The sequence below is a fragment of the Balaenoptera acutorostrata genome, chromosome 4, assembly GCF_949987535.1.
Source record: "Balaenoptera acutorostrata chromosome 4, mBalAcu1.1, whole genome shotgun sequence".
NCBI lineage: Eukaryota > Metazoa > Chordata > Mammalia > Artiodactyla > Balaenopteridae > Balaenoptera > Balaenoptera acutorostrata.
The window spans coordinates 82,386,622-82,404,216 of NC_080067.1; the positions used below are offsets into that span (position 1 = coordinate 82,386,622).

The following is a 17,595-nucleotide window of genomic DNA, read 5'->3' on the forward strand; positions in this document are numbered from 1 at the left end:
AAGAGAAAAAGTATACTCTGATAGCTTTAGTATCTGGACGAAACTCCTCTGGAAAACAAAATAGTCGGCAATATCTGAAGAAATTAGTGATTTCACAGGCAGCCACCAGTAAAAAAGGAAAAGGAACAGATAACTAGGTAGGAATACCCAGCGGTAGGACAAAAACCTGCCCATGAATGCCCTCTTCTTTCTTCTACTCCTCTCTGTCCACTCAGATCCTTCTAGGTCCTGCTCACCCCTCCCAGAGTTTCCCTCACCACAGAGCTTCCTTCGCCTATCCTGACTCACACTGACCACTCCTCTTCCAAACTTTCTGTACTTGACATTTGTTTGTGGACTTCTTTGCCTCCCCAATTCAATCTGGGTCTGAGACTGCAGCGCCCTCGTCACACGTATTTTGGTGTCCCCAGAATAACTCTAAACAGTACCTCCTGGGAGAGTAGATAATAAATAAATATGTGTTAATTAGGTCAAAGAAGTCAACTAGAAATCAGTGTTTTTAGAGGAAGGGGAAACTAGAGTAGGTATAAAGAATACAAAACCTGAGCATGCATTTTAAGTTGTACTAATACCCAAATCAATTTAAATCAATTGTGTAACAAGTAGAATCAAAAGGCATAGTCACCTGAAATTGCAAAAATAGCACAGTACCTGCAGGAGACTTTCTATGGCATGAAAGCCTCGAATTAAATTCAGAGCTGCGCATAAAAGACTAAGGATAAATGCCACAATCCCTGACAGAGTTGCTGGTTCCAGTCGCTGGTGAGCTGGAAAATAAAAGAAGTGATTAGGAATAAACATCAATATCTCACGTCAATACCTACATGTATGTAAAATGAAATTCACTGCTCAATTTAAAGGGGTCAAATACTGATGAATCTTCATAAAATCATTTAATAATGCACCTTATAAATTAAATATTTTTTAAAATGCAAAATGTCTGACATGACAGCTTCATTCCCCTGAACTCAAATTAACTTCTTTTTCTCTACACTTTTAACAAAGACACCTAATTTGCATTTGGGGTATATAGTGCTAAGGCTAAGGGGTCCTCATATCTGGCAGTAAATCATATAGGAAAAACCCTTATGCCTAAATATGTCTACCATTTACAAGTAGCTGCAAATATTTGCAAAGGTGACTCTGCTCAGAAATTCACTGCATAATTCCTACTTTTTCTGAAAATGCTTAGAAAACATTTTTAAGGACAAACATATAGCTTGCTTTTAAGCAAAGCTCTTCCTTATTTGGGTTCCAGGTCTATAAATACCACAGGATATATGTGAAAGCTCATCTATATAATCACCGATCTTAACTCTACAGTAGAATGGATTCTTATAGTTATGAGGTTCCTGGTCTCTGAAGACCACTTGAAAGTAAAAAAGCTAAAACAGCAGTTGAAGAAGTTGCAGCATAAGATATTTAGATATACAATAGCTTCCCTTCATCATCTTGTGGTTAACAGAATTAACTATAGAGTCTAAATGAAAACACAAAACTACATAATCATCTAGACCTCAAAAGGGAGAGAGAGAGAAAGAGAGGACAACAGAACTACATTTAGATCATTTTATTTAAATCACTGAAGTGTAAAAGCCCTAACAATGAAGTTAATGAGGTGGAACATTAATATAAGGAAGGGCTTAAATCTCTGCAACTTATATTCAGCCATTACAGCAGAAAAGCTTCCCTAAACAACTCATAAAAACACGAAAACCCTATGTCGCAAAAAAGTATTTATTCCTTAGGTTCAGCAGAAAATCCGCTTAATACAGGATAAATTTTCTTAAATTTCTTCTGTGCCCGAGCTGACTGCTTGGTCTCCCAATCAATTTCCTTGAGATTTTAATATGAAAACAAAAAACTAAATGCCTTTGTAAAGTATTGACACCAAATTTTCTATCACTACAGAAAAAAATCTCACAATTTAAAAATCTATCCAACTGGTCTACCAATTAGTCATGTTTTACATCCCTCCCTCCATGCTTCCCCACTCCCTCTGAGTAGTAAGGGGGAACTGGGCTCTAAGTAAAGAAGAGATCCTTAACAAGGGCCTCAAGCATAAAGCCACCTGATAACTAAATAGATTATAGAAATAATATTTCTAAAGTATACAAAACAAGTTTACCTTACAAAAAAACCAAACAATATTCTGTATTGTAATTAAGAACCATAGCCTTTCGTGGTCAAGTAAGGAATGGCCATTCTTGAACGGAAAAATATTACCATTTTAATGTGTTGATCAATACCTGTTTAAGAAATAAATAATATGTCTATACAAATTAAATATTTACTCAGTTGCTAACACTTGCCTCTTGCCCTTGGAGCACTCTTTTTATAATGACAGTATACCATTTATAAATTAATTATTTCAAATGACCAGAAATATTTTTAAAGACATGAAAGCAAATGACAAGCCTCCTTTAACAAGGACAAGGCACACATTATGCTGAAGGATAGGCTGGAGAAGTGCCCAATCACTGTGAGAAAGGAAATTCTCAAGTGGAGATTCCCCCACTCCCACCCTACCCCCTTCCTAAGACCTGTGGGAATGCTAAGAAAAAACTCCATCTGCACAGAATGTGAGGGTGACACTTTCTCATTTTAACAAATTGAATGAGATATTTAATCACATTTTAATGTATTATGTTATATGATATTCTTTATTTCATAAAACAGATTTTATATCAATTGTTATCCACAAATGCTTACTTCACACCTCAATCTGGCACCATGATAGGTACTATTAGGTACAGAGCAGATGTGGAACAGTAAGAAATGAAGAAATAAGAGGAGATGTAGAAAAAAATAATTTTGTTGAATTCAAAACAGTGTCACCTGGTCAGTTTTTGTTTTGTTTTGCTATTATTGTCTTCAGCTACAATGCTTTTTCTTTAATTAGTCTCCTTGAGCCCAATAATTGCATTTTCATGACAAAATTAAAATTTTTATGTACCAACGATTAATGGAGAGTTTACAAAAATTCCTAAAGAAATAAGAGTAAATCCTTTGGAACAAAAGGGCTATTGGTTATAGTGAATTAATATATTTATTAAGCAAATACTTTTTGTCATGATTCTGTGTAAGATGCTGTGTTTTAGAGGATAAAAGAAATGAATTACACAATCTGCCCTCAAGGCACTTCTAGTCATTTAAAGGGAAATGGACCGATAAGCACATGAAAGTAATAAGTATTCTAAACTAAAAGAGTTAAAGAATTCTGAAAAGGAAAGATAACTAGGGGAAAGGTGGTGACACAAAAGTGGTAAGAGAACCAAGGGAGATCTTTAAAGATGGTTAAAATTTAGACAGGTACAAATGGGAAGAACTGCATTCCATGCAGAGAAAAGAATATGAGGAGCCTGGAGATGGAAATGGAAGAAGCAAATAATAACAGCATCAACAAAAACTATTATTGCTACTCTTTCTACTAATCCTTCTAATAGTGGCTGCTTTCAATGTGCCAGGCACCAAGTGCTTTATATACATAATCTCATTTTATCCTTCCAAGAACCCAATGCAGTAGGCAGTATAGTTATCCCAGTTTTTTCAGACAGGAAACTAAGGTTTAGGGAGATTGAGAAATTTGCCCAAATTGGGTAAAGGAACTGGGATTTAAATCTAGGTAGCCTGACTCTAGGACTCACGCTCTTAACCACTTTGCTATTGGGCACTGCTACTGGTTTTGTTTTGCTCAAAAAGATGTTTATAAGAGTAGGAAGAAATAAGGTCAGAAAGGGAGGCTGAAGCAAATTAACAGTCTGAAACACGAGGCTAAAAATTATGGGCAAATTAGACAATGGGGAAACACGGAAGAGCAAGAGATTGATGATTAAAGCTGTGCTTAAAGAATATTAATCTGTTAATGGGTTGTAAAGATATTAAAAGTAGGGAGAGAGAAATAATATTTTTTTAGTGCCTTCTCACTAGGTATACACTGTCCCATTTATCCTTCAAAACATAGTACTTCATGAGGTTTAGAATGACTAACTTCTCTGTGTCTGAATCTCCTCATCTATAAATTGAGGTTAAATAATTTGCTCTAAGCCAGACAGCTAGTAAGTGCCATCTTCACAATTAGCACTTAGGTCTTAAAAGCCCATGCTCTTTCTACAATTCTGTATTAGGAAGTTCGTGAGGGAGTCATTGCAAAAGACTTACTAAAATGAGGACCTAAATTAGGATAGTGACAGTAGAAGTGGAGAAGAAAGAGGGGAGAGAGATTACAGAGGCTAAAACTATTAGGCTTGGCAACTAACTAGATGTGGGAAACAAAAGAGAAAAAATCAAGGAAAATGCCAAGGTTTGAAGTGTGGGTGATTGGAAAGATAAGGGTGCCATTAACAGACCCAGTGGAAGAAACTCAGGTTTGATCGAGTATGGAGACATTTTAAACATATCAAACTTGAAGTGATGGTGAGGCATGTTTAATAAGCAACTGAAGAATGTAAAAGCAGTGAGCTGGAGAAACAGATGAGGTCTGCATATGATGGGATGGGTTTGGATGAGATTACCAATGAAAGAAGTGGGCCAAGGGCAAATCCTTGGTAAACACTACCTTTACAGGGAGGAAGAGGAGGCAGGGAAGACAGATGTAGACCAACCAGAAGAGGAAAGAGCCACAGTAGCCTAGGAAGGGGAGACCATCAAGAAGAAAGACATGGCTTACAAAGCCTGTAGACAGGCCAAAGACAATCTGAACTGAAAAAGAAAGAAAGAAAAAAAAAGATTAGATTTACTGACTAAGAGATGGTTTCAACCCTTCATGAAATAGTTTCAGAAGAGTGGCTGAAGGCATAATTCAGACAGCAAAAGGTTAAATAACTGGTGAAGGTAAGAGATAGAAGCAGTAAGTGAACACTTCTGCAGTTACAGGAGAGGAAAACAGGAAGACAGCTTGACAGATACAATAGGACTGAAAAATAGTTATTTTTCCCCTGTAATGGGGTGGAGGAGGGAGATTTTAATACATTTATAGGTGTAACAACAAAATTCAGTGAAGATGAAATAGAAGAATCAAGAGAAAGGAAAAATAATTGGTGAAACAGAGTACCAGAACAGTCATAATGAGGATTCAAAAAGATGGTACTATTCTAACCCTCAAACCTCATCCTAATACCAGTGTCTACGCTCTGAGTCAAAGATAAAGTTCAGAAGGTGCAGTTATTCAATGATACCCAAAATATCTGGAGACAAAGGTTTTAGAACATTAGAGAGAGATCTCAAGTCAGTTCTATCTAAATGAGCATAATTTATTACTAAATTATGACTAAATGAGACTAATTGTATGGTACAAAAACACACTACTCTTTTCACTATGAGGCCCTTTCTTATCATCACCACCTGTCAAAACCTGCATGTCCTTCAAGGCTCCAAGGCCTAAAAGTGTTACTTCCTTTTTACCTCTTTTAGAGCATGTATTGCATTCTACCTTGTATTTTACTTATTGACTTTTGCTTTTCCCATCTTGAAAGCAGAAAATGTGCTTATTATCTTTATAAAATGCCCTACAATATTTAGCATAATACTTTGGAGAAAATAAAGCAATAAATACTTGTTAGATTGTGAGGGGGCGGGGTGTGTAAGAGAAAGAGATTGGGAAATCTACTTGCCTTGTGGGGTACCAGCCAAATACAGCAGCATTTGCAGGCAACTGACAAATTGTCTAGAAAATTATATAGATTGAAAAAAGGCTGATTAACCATGTATTTATCTTAAAAATAGAGGTGTCGGGGCTTCCCTGGTGGCGCAGTGGTTGAGAATCTGCCTGCTAATGCAGGGGACACGGGTTCGAGCCCTGGTCTGGGAGGATCCCACATGCCGCGGAGCAACTAGGCCCGTGAGCCACAGCTACTGAGCCTGCGCGTCTGGAGCCTGTGCCCCGCAACGGGAGGGGCCGCGATAGTGAAAGGCCCGCGCACCGCGATGAAGAGCGGTCCCCGCACCGCGATGAAGAGTGGCCCCCACTTGCCGCAACTAGAGAAAGCCCTCGCACGAACCGAAGACCCAACACAGTCAAAAAAAAATAAAATAAATAAATAAAGTAGCTATTAAAAAAAAAAAAATTGGAGTCATCAAAATAAAAAAAAAAAAAAAAATAGAGGTGTCAAAGAACCTGAGAAAAGCGTATTAAGTTTAGGGTTTCAGGAAGTGTTTTTTTTTTTAATTTTAAAGGATATAAAATTTAAAAGAATAAAAACATTAAATGTTGGTGAGGATACAGGGCAATCAAAACTCTCATACAGGGCTTCCCTGGTGGCGCAGTGGTTGAGAATCTGCCTGCTAATGCAGGAGACACGGGTTCGAGCCCTGGTCTGGGAAGATCCCACATGCCGCGGAGCAACTAGGCCCGTGAGCCACAACTACTGAGCCTGCGCGTCTGGAGCCTGTGCTCCGCAACAAGAGAGGCCACAATAGTGAGAGGCCCGCGCACCGCGATGAAGAGTGGCCCCCACTTGCCACAACTGGAGAAAGCCATAGCACAAAAACGAAGACCCAACATAGCAATCAATCAATCAATAAAGAAATCTTTAAAAAAAAAAAGTTGCTTAAAAAAAAAAAAAAAAAAAAACTCTCATACATTGCTTGTGGGAATGTAAAATGGCACAACTATTTTAAAAAACTGGCAGTTTCATAAAGAGTTAAACATACACCTAACCCTTGACCTAGCAATTCCACTCCTAAAACTTACTCAAGAGAAATGAAAACATATGTCAACAAAAGATGAATGTTTATAATAGGTTTATTTACAATAACCAAAAACTGGAAACAAGCTGATGTCCAATGTTTATCCACTCTGGATAAACAAATTGTGGCATGTTCACACAGTGACTACTACTCAGCAATAAAGAGCAACAAACTATAGAGACAAGCAACATATACATATGACATTGTGTTGAGCAAAAGAAGTGGAACACAAGAATTACATGATATAATCTTGTTTATATCAGGTTCTAGAACAAATAAAACTAATTTAAAGTAAAAAATCTGAACAGTGGTTGTCTGGAGTGGGGCAGAGGCTGACTGGGAAGGGACACAAAGGAACTTTTGGGGAGATGGAAATGGTCTACACTGTGATAGGGGAATGTACTAATCATGGTTTTTTACTCTGTATTTTTGGTACTTTGACATCTTGGGGCCTTGCTGACATCAGAGGACTGCCCGTGCTAGGACTATCTAATTCCTAGAGATAGCAAACAACTCTCCTGCAAGAGTGCCTTTCATAAGCAAACCCCTAATCTGGAGCTGACACTCCTAACTATCTGCTCTATGAGGTTCTCACACTCAGGGCCACTATTCCCCTGCCCAAATCACGGCAGGGTCAGGTATCAGACAAAGAGCCTATGTCCCACAGCTCACTAAAAGTATTCAAACTAGCCAATCCTAAACCTGCTTACTCTGTCTCTCCAGTTCCTTCCTGGGGAAATCACACTAAAGGCTCTTGCCCACATTTCCCTCCTGCTCCTTTGCCTCCTGACCCTCGCTGGCACTTCCCCACGTGGCTCCTGGTGGTGTGCTCCCTTCTCTTGGGCTCCATGAGTATAACAAACTATCTTTTCAACAGCTGTTGCCTCCTTATCTGTTGGCCTTGCCATACTTGAATAACAGTAAAATCTACATTTTGAAACAGAGTGTGGTTTATACAACTGTATCCATTTGTTGAAACCATATAGCAAATATTTATACATTTCAATATGTGCAAATTTCCCTTAAAAAAGAAAGAACTGTGGGAGGTACAACCTATTGGGTGTAAGACAGGCTCAATGATGTATTACACAACATGGGGAATATAGCCAATATTTTGTAATAACTGCAAATGGAAAGTAACCTTTATAAATTGTATAAAAAATTAATTAAAAAAGAGAAAGAACTGTAGAAATTATCAAGTGGATAACTGGGGAGTGAATGGAGGTATAGATGAAACAAGAATGTCAAAATGTTGATATAGGGCTTCCCTGGTGGCGCAGTGGTTGAGAATCTGCCTGCTAATGCAGGGGACACGGGTTCGAGCCCTGGTCTGGGAAGATCCCACATGCCGCGGAGCAACTAGGCCCGTGAGCCACAACTACTGAGCCTGCGCGTCTGGAGCTTGTGCTCCACAACAAGAGAGGCCGTGACAGTGAGAGGCCTGCGCACCGCGATGAAGAGTGGCCCCCGCTTGCCACAACTAGAGAAAGCCCTTGCACAGAAAGAAGACCCAACACAGCCATAAATAAATAAATAAATAATTTAAAAAAAAAAATGTTGATATAGTTATTATAGTTGGGTGATGTGTTAGTTATAATATTCGATTTACTTGATATATGTTTAAATTTTTGTATAATAAAATGTTTAAAAAAGAAAACAAGTAAAAGAGGATATAGTATTTAACATATTGACCCCAGCAGAGCATCTGTAGACTTCAGAAAATAATAATATGGCCAAAAAAAAAAAAAAATTTATGCCAGACTGTGGAAAGACAGGGCACAAGGTTAGGAAGAGAAAAAAAAAATGTCAAGAAATACAAGAAAAAAGAAATCAAAAGTAAGATACTGTAATAGAGAAAAAGGTCTGCAAAATAAGGTTTATCAAATACCTATTAACCAGATTCCAAAATACAGTAAATTTATTTAGGAAAGAAAATTGTAAAACAGGAAAGTATATTTAAACTGGAAGACTACAGAAAATATTATGCAGGCCTGGTCTGAATTAAGAACAAATTTGAAGTTAATATTAAAATAATTTCTAATTGTGAATTACTTTAAAAACTTCTCTTTCTTTAGACTTTTCTCTCTTTCTTAAAACCATAACAAATCCCAGATTCTCCCCATTTTTCAAGTATCTCCTATTTGGTGATCTAAGATACCACTGCAATCTACAGGTCAGAGTGGAGACTTACGGAAGTCAAGTAATACAAGGAGTTTCTAGTAGAGTCTGCCTCCTAGTAGGTCAAGTTGGACCCCTACCCCAAATTATGGTAATTCTCCTGGATCCTGAGTGCGTATGTTAATGGACATATATTCTTAGCAACTGCCAAGCCTATGGAATTAAAAATATTTGAGAAGGAAAGGCCAATGGAAGTCTTGGAGCTCCCCCAACCCAAATATCATAAAAATATTAATCCCTAGAGTAACTGCAGAGATCAGTGCCACCATCCAAGGCTTGTTTAAAAAGACGCATGTATGGTGACTCCTATTATACTCCTTTTTAACTCTCTAGTTTGTCTCCAAAATGGGTGCATCTTAGAGGATGACAACAGATTACTGTAGGTTCCAATTGCACATGCTTTTCCAGATGTGGTCTCCATGTGGAACAAATCAATTAATTCCCTGGCACATAGCTACTAATTTTTGAACACTTTTTTCTCTATCCTAATAAACAGAGAATATCAGAAGCATTTTGCTTTTACTTAGTAGAGATATCAGTACATTTATGATATTGCCACCAGGTTATATCAACTATGTGCCACTGATTAGTCTATAGCAGGGTTTGCCAGACATGACCCATAGGCCAAATCCAGCCTAGCACAAATTTTTGTAAATAAAGTTTTACTGCAACACAGCTTCACCTATTCTTTTCCATACTGTATATGGTTGTTTTCATACTACACCAGCAGAGTTGAGTAGTTGAAAGACAGACCATATGGCCTGTAAAAACTTTACTACCTGGCCTTTTACAGAAAAAGTTTGCTAACTCTTGGCTTACAAAGGACCTAACACCTTAACACCTCATAGGACGTTATATTAATCTACTTTATTGATGACCTCATGCTGATAGTACCTGAAGAACAGACAGTATATGCCTTAGATTAGATACCTTGGGATGACATGTATATGCCAGAGAGTGAAAGATAATCACAAAATTAGAAAAGTCTACAACCTCAGTCAAGTTTCAGGTAAAGGTCTAGAATACACTGAAAGTAAAGATCAAGTTGCACCTTTCAACCCATACCACTAAGAAAACATACTTCTAGAAACATATGCCTTTCTAGATTTCAGTACGATGCTCCAACTTGTTTACTAAATGACAATGGTTGAAGAGGGCCCAGAGCAACAGAAGGATCCAGACTTCAATACAGAACATTCTGCCATTCAATGCCTATGACCCATGGATCCAATGGTGCTCAAAATACCTGTGGAAAACAGGGATGATGTTTTGAGCCTGTTGCAAACCTGGAAAGAAGAATCATAAAAGAGGCTCCAGGTATTCTGAAGCAATGACACGGCCCTTAGGCAAAACCTGTTTTCGTTTTGAGAACTAATTCTTGGCTTGCTTGTTAGCCATGGCAGAACCTAGTGACCCTACCACAAAATATCAGATATATACTATAAAACCCAAAGCAACCACCAAAGCAAACAAATGAAATAAGGAGGTAAAGTAAGCCAACAAAGAATAGAAAACAGATCAAAAGTAACCAATACAAAAAGAGGCAGGAAAAGAGAAAAGTGATCAAAACCAGAAAGGACAAAAAGAAAACAAATAGCCAAGATGGTGGGTTTCAACCCAACCACATCAATTACCACACTAAATATAAATGATATAAATACCTAAATAAAAAGGCAGATATTGTCAAATTGGATTTTTTTTTCAGAAGACCCAACTACCTGATACCTAAAAGAAACCTCTTTAAATATAAAGACACAACAGTCTCCCAAGGCAACAGAAATAAAAGCAAAAATAAACAAATGGGTCCTAACCAAACTTACAAGCTTTTGTACAGCAAAAGAAACCATAAACGAAATGAATAGACAACCTATGGACTGGGAGAAAATATTTGTAAATGATGCGACCAACAGAGGCTTAATTTCCAAAATATACAAACAGCTCATACAACTGAATAACAAAAAAACAAACAACCCAATCAAAAAATGGACAGAAGACCTAAACAGACACTTCTCCAAAGAGACATACAGATGGTCAACAGGCACGTAAAAAGATGCTCAACATCGCTAATTATTAGAGAAATGCCAATCAAAACTACAATGAGGTACCACCTCACAGGGGTCAGGATGGCCATCATTAAAAAGTCTACAAGTAACAAATGCTGGAAAGGGTATGGAAAAAAGGGAACCCTCCTACACTGTTGGTGGGAATGTAAATTGGTGCAGTATGCACCAATGTAAATTGGAGAACATTTTGGAGGTTCCTCAGAAAACTAAAAATAGAGTTGCCATATGATCCAGCAATCCCACTCCTGGGCATATATCTGGACAAAACTATAATTCGAAAAGATACATGCACCCCAACATTCACTGCAGTGCTATTTACAATAGCCAAGACATGGAAGCAACTGAAATGTCCACTGACAGATGAATGGATAAAAAAGATGTGGTACATATATACAATGGAATACTCAGTTATAAAATGAACGAAGTAATGCCATTTACAGCAATTATCATACTAAGTGAAGTAAGTCAGAAAGAGAAAGACAAATACCATATGATATCACTTATATGTGGATTCTAAAATATGACACAAATGAACATATCTACGAAACAGAAACAGACCCACAGACATAGAGAACAGACTTGTGGTAGCCAAGGTGGAAGGAGGGTGGGGGAGGGATGGACTGGGAGTTTGGGATTAGTAGATGCAAACTATTATACATAGAATGGATGAACAAGGTCCTACTGTATAGCACAGGGAAGTATATTCAACATCCTGTGAAAAAAAGGAAAAAAATATGAAAAAGAATGTGTGTGTGTGTGTGTGTGTGTGTGTGTGTGTATATATATATATATATATATAACTCAATCACTTTGCTGTACAGTAGAAATTAACACAACATTGTAAATCAACTATACTTCAATAGAATAAATTTAAAATATATATATAAAGCACAAAAATGTTAAAAGAAAGAAGATGGTAAAGACATACCATTCCAACACTAATTTAAAAAAAGACGATACCATGGCTATATTAATAAAGTAGACTGCAGAGCTAAGAATACTACTAGGTACGAAGAAAGTAATTTCAAAGTGACAAAGGTGTGCATGCACCAAGAGAACGAAACAATACTAAATATTTAACAAGATTTAAAATATACAAATTAAAAACAATAGACCTAAAAGGAGAAAAATATAAATTCATAAATATAGTCAGAAATTTCAACACCCCTTTCTCAATAATTAATGAAGTAGACAGAAAAATCAGAAAGATATAAAAGACTTGAACATCATCAACCAACCTGGTCTAAATGATATTAATCACTGATATTATACTGGGTGATCAGCTACCTGATAACAGTAAAATACACTTTCTTTTCAAATGAACACAGAAGAATGACTAAGATAGACTATACTCTGAGGGAATAAAACAAGTCTCAATAAATGTAAAAGGATTAAAATCATACAAAATTTGGTATCTGGCCACAATGAAACTAAATTTGAAATCAGTTAACAGAAAGACATCTGGAAAATCTCTAAATATTTAAAGCTGTGTAACACATTCCTAACAAATCCATGGATAGCAAAAGAAATCAAAAGGGAAATTAAAAAGCATTCTGAAAGTGAAAATGCAATGCATTTAAATGTATGAAATCTAGCTAAAGCAATATTTAGAGGCAAATACATAGTACTAAATGCCTGTATTAGAAAAGAAAGTTCTGAAATAAATGACCTCAACTTCTACCTTCATAACCTAGAAAAACAAAAACAAACTAAACCCTAAGGAAGCAAAAGACAGGAAGTAATAAACATCAGAACATAAATCATGAAACAGAAAACAAAAACAATAAAATGTCAAGGAAAGCAAAAGCTGGTTCTTTAAGAAAATCAATAAAAATTATAAACTCTAGTAAGACTGATGCCAAATTTTATGCCAAAAAATTCAATAACTTAGGTGAAACAGGCACAATCCTTTAAAGAAACTACTAAAACTCAATCAAGAAGAAACCGATAACTTGAATAACCCTACATTCACCAAAGAAACTGATTTGTGGTTAAAAACCTTACCACAAAGAAAACCAGAAGCTCGAAAGGCATCACTTACTAAACACTTAAAGAAGAAATAAAAATTCTACAAAAACGTTTCTCAAATTTTGAAGTAGAGGGAATACCTCCCAATTTATTCTACGAGGCCAGTTCTTTCCTGATAGCAAAACCAGACAAAAAACATCACAAGAGAGGAAAACTACAAACCAATTCCCTCATGAATACAGACACAATATCTTAACAAAATTTCAGCAAATTGGATCCGACGATATATAAACAGGATAATACATCATGACCCAGTGGGGTTTATCACAGAACTGCAAAGTTTATTTAACATTTGAAAAGCTAACAATGTAATTTACCACATAAAGACTTTAAAAAGAAAAATCATACAATCATCTCAATAAATGCAGACAAAAAACATGCTGACAAAGCATCTGACAGAATTCAACTTCGGTTCCTGATAAAAACCGAATTCATCAAACTGGGAATATAAGGGAATTTTCTCAACCTGGTAAAAAGTCATCAATATAAACCCTAAGTTAACATTATATTATACTTAACTCTTTAAGACTGAGCTTTCCCTGGTAACATCAAAATCAGGAACAATGCAAGAATATCCATTCTTGCTACTTCATTCTCTCAGGATGTTTTTGTTAGGCACAGAATTCTACATTTGCAGTTATTTTCTTTTATCCTTTAGAAGATATCATTGTCTTCTGGCTTCCATGGTTCCTGAGACCATGTGTGTGTGCACGCGCATGCGTATGTGTTCCTAATAGTTTGCATTCACACAGTCTAGTCTCCTCAGGAGCCTGGTTATTTATGATTGTTTGCCATTCTATTTTCAAAATCTTGTTGTAGACATAGTTTGAAGCTTGGGAGACTATTTCTTCCAGGAAATTTGTTTGCTTCTGCCAGGATCTCTGGAACAAAAGCACTGTGTAATCAGCTCAATCTAATTTTAGAGACCAATATGATTCAAAACTAAGCTGTAGTCCTGATAAAAGCCTGTCTACTTCGTATTCCTGTCTACCCATACTCCTAGAGTGCAAACATGCAAAATCGTAAGCCAAAGCTGAAGGGTTGCTCATGAGGTTCACCACTTTGGTGGGCTCTGCTCTAATCCCTGTCTCCCAAGTCTTGAGAGGCCGTCAGCAGTTCCCTTCAGAACTGGTAAAAGCCCCAAAAGGAAAAGTAGCTCCAAACATTAGGCTCATCACCCTGAGCCTCCATTCTCCCCTGTATCCTAGTAATCTTGTTGGATCTCCAAAGACTTCAGGAAGATTATATTTTAGATTAAATTCTGTATTATATTAGACCTATATATTCTATATAATATATACATTCCATTTAGCTTTTCTACATGTATTCAGCGGGACTATTGGTCTGAATTACCTATTCCATCATTACTGGAAGTCTTCCAAGTAATAACCCCTTCATTTATTACTGATTTTAAAAACTGAAATATAATCCAAATACAATAAAATTCACCCTTTTAAAGTGTACAATTCAGAAGTTTTTAGTATATTCACAGACTTGTACAATCATCGTCTAATTCCATAACATTTTTATCACCTTAAAAAGAAACCTCATAACCATTAATAGTTATCACTGCCTATTTCCCTCCAGCTCCCATCAACTGCTAATATACTTTCTGTCTCTATGGATTTGCCTATTCTGGACATTTTATATAAATGAATTATAAACATGTGACCTTTTGTATCTGGCTTCTTTCATGTTTTTAATTTCACCCATGTTGTACCATGTATCAATACTTCATTCCTTTTTTATTGCTTAGTAATATTCCATTGCTTGAATATGCCATATTTTGTTTATCCATTCATCAGTTGATGTACATTTGGGTTATTTCTACTTTTTAGCTGCTATGACAATCTCTAGGTCCATCCATGTCTCTGCAAATGGCACTATTTCGTTCCTTTTTATGGCTGAGTAATATTCCATTGTATATATGTACCACATCTTTTTTATCCATTCCTCTGTCGATGGACATTTAGGTTGCTTCCATGTCCTGGCTATTGTAAACAGTGCTGCAATGAACATCGGGGTGCATGCATCCTTTCGAATTATGGTTTTCTCTGGATATATGCCCAGGAGTGGGACTGCTGGGTCATATGATAGCCCTATTTTTAGTTTTTTAAGGAACCTCCATACTGTTCTCCATAGTGGCTGCACCAATTTACAATCCCACCAACAGTGTAGGACGGTTCCCTTTTCTCCACACCCTTTCCAGCATTTATTGTTCGTAGAATTTTTGATGATGGCCATTCTGACTGGTGTGAGATGATACCTCGTAGTTTTGATTTGCATTTCTCTAATAATTAGTCATGGTGAGCATCTTTTCACTTGTTTGTTGACCATCTGTATGTCTTCTTTGGAGAAATGTCTATTTAGATATTCTGTCCTTTTTTTGATTGGTTGGGTTGGTTTTTTTTATACTGAGGAGCATGAGCTGTTTGTATATTTTGGAGATTAATCCCTCATCACTTGCTTCGTTTGCAAATATCTTCTCCCATTCTGAGGGTTGTCTTTTCGTCTTGCTTACGGTTTCCTTTGCTGTGCAAAAGCTTTAATTAGGTCTCATTTGTTTATTTTTGTTTTTATTTTCATTACTCTAGGCAGTAGCTCGAAAAAGATCTTGCTGTGATTTATGTCAAAGAGTGTTCTGCCTATATTTTCCTCTAAGAGTTTTTTATAGTATCCGGCCTTACATTTAGGTCTTTAATCCATTTTGAGTTTATTTTTGTGTATGGTGTTAGGGAGTGTTCTAATTTCATTCTTTTACATGTAGTTTTCCAGTTTTCCCAGCACCACTTACTGAAGAGGCTGTCTTTTCTCCGTTGTATATTCTTGCCTCCTATGTCATAGATTTGGTGGCCACAGATGCATAGGTTTACCTCTGGACTTTCTATCCTGTTCCATTGATCTATATTTCTGTTTTTGTGCCAGTACCATACTGTTTTGATTACTGTAGTTTTGTAGTATAGTCTGAAGTCAGGGAGCCTGATTCCTCCAGCTCTGTTCTTCTTTCTCAAGATTGCTTTAGCTATTCAGGGTCTTTTGTGCTTCCACACAAATTGTAGAAGTTTTTGTTCTAATTCTGTGAAAAAATGCAATTGGTAATTTGATAGAAATTGCATTGAATCTGTAGATTGCTTTGGGTAGTATAGTCATGTTCACAATATCGATTCTTCCAATCCAAGAACATGGTATATCTCTCCATCTGTGTGTGTCATCTTTGATTTCTTTCATCAGTATCTTATAGCTTTCTGAGTACAAGTCTTTTGCCTCCTTAGGTAGGTTTATTCCTAGGTATTTTATTCTTTTCGATGTGATGGTAAATGGGATTGTTTCCTTAATCTCTTTTGATCTTTCATTGTTAGTGTATAGGAATGCAAGAGATTTCTGTTTATTAATTTTGTATCCTGCAGCTTTACCAAATTCATTGATGAGCTCTAGCAGTTTTCTATTAGCATTTTTAGGATTTTCTATGTATAGTATCATGTCATCTGCAAACAGTGACAGTTTTACTTCTTCTTTTCTGATTTTTAATTCCTTTTATCTTCTTCTTCTCTGATAGCCATGGCCAGGACTTCCAAAACTATGTTGAAAAAAAGTGGTGAGTGGACATCCTTGTCTTGTTCCTGATCTTAGAGGAAATGCTTTCAGCTTTTCACCACTGAGTATGATGTTAGCTGTAGATCTGTTGAATGTGGCCTTTCTTATGTTGAGGTAGGTTCCCTCTAAGCCCACTTTCTGGAGAGTTTTTATCATAAGTGAGTGTTGAACTTTGTCAAAAGCTTTTTCTGCATCTATTGAGATGATATATATACGTGTTCTATATGATCGCTTTTTAAATCACTTAGCAGAAAAGAAGAAAATGAATTTTTACTGTCTTTTATAATTACCTTTACCATTGCTCTTTGATTTTTCTTTTTTCTTCTTGGTACGGATTCAAATTATTGTCTAGGTCTTGCTTTCAAATATGAAGAACTACTGTCAGTATTTTTTTAAGGTGAGTCTGCCAGCAACAAATTCTCTCATCTTCTGCTTATCTGCAAATATCTTTATTTTACCTTTGTTTTTGAAAGAGAGCTTTGCTGAATACAGGATTCTTGGTTGAGGTTTTTTTTCTTCCTTTGAGTATTCTGAACATGTTATCCCACCGCCTTCTTGTCTCCATTGTTTCTGTTGAGAAGCCAGTTGTTAATTTTGTTGTGCTAAACCTTGTAAATGACAAGCTGTTTTTCTCTTGCTGCTTTAAAGATTTTCTCCTTGTCTTTGTCTTTCAGAATTTTTAGTATGATTCATCTATTTGTGTATCCCTTGCATGTATCCTATTTGGAATTCTTTGAGCTTCCTGGAGTAGAAGATTAACATTTTTTGAGTAAGTGGAAACTTTTCAGACATTATTTCTTCAAATACTTTTTCGGCTCCCCTCTCTTCTTCTTTCCTTCTGGTTCTCCCATCATGCATATGTTAGTGTGTTTAATAGTGCCCCATATTTTTCTGAAGTTCTGTTCATTTTTCTTCATCTTTCTCTCTGCTCTTTTACTTGCATAATCTCTCTCCATCTATCTTCAAGTTTGCTAACTCTTTCTTCTGCCGGTTCAAATCTACTGTCGAGCCCAACTAGTGAATTTTTTATTTCAGTTGTATTTTT

General features: G+C 36.4%; 1 protein-coding gene across 5 annotated transcripts in view; it reads right to left on the reverse strand.

Moving 5' to 3' along the window:
• Positions 1–17,595, reverse strand: part of SEC22A (SEC22 homolog A, vesicle trafficking protein) — a 69,337-nt gene that overhangs the window by 29,122 nt on the left and 22,620 nt on the right. For all 5 annotated transcript variants that reach the window (XM_007175634.2, XM_007175635.2, XM_007175633.2 and 2 more), the window contains exon 5: positions 652–767. In XM_007175634.2, the coding sequence (XP_007175696.1) occupies positions 652–767 (116 nt within the window). The remainder of the gene's footprint in view (positions 1–651; positions 768–17,595) is intronic.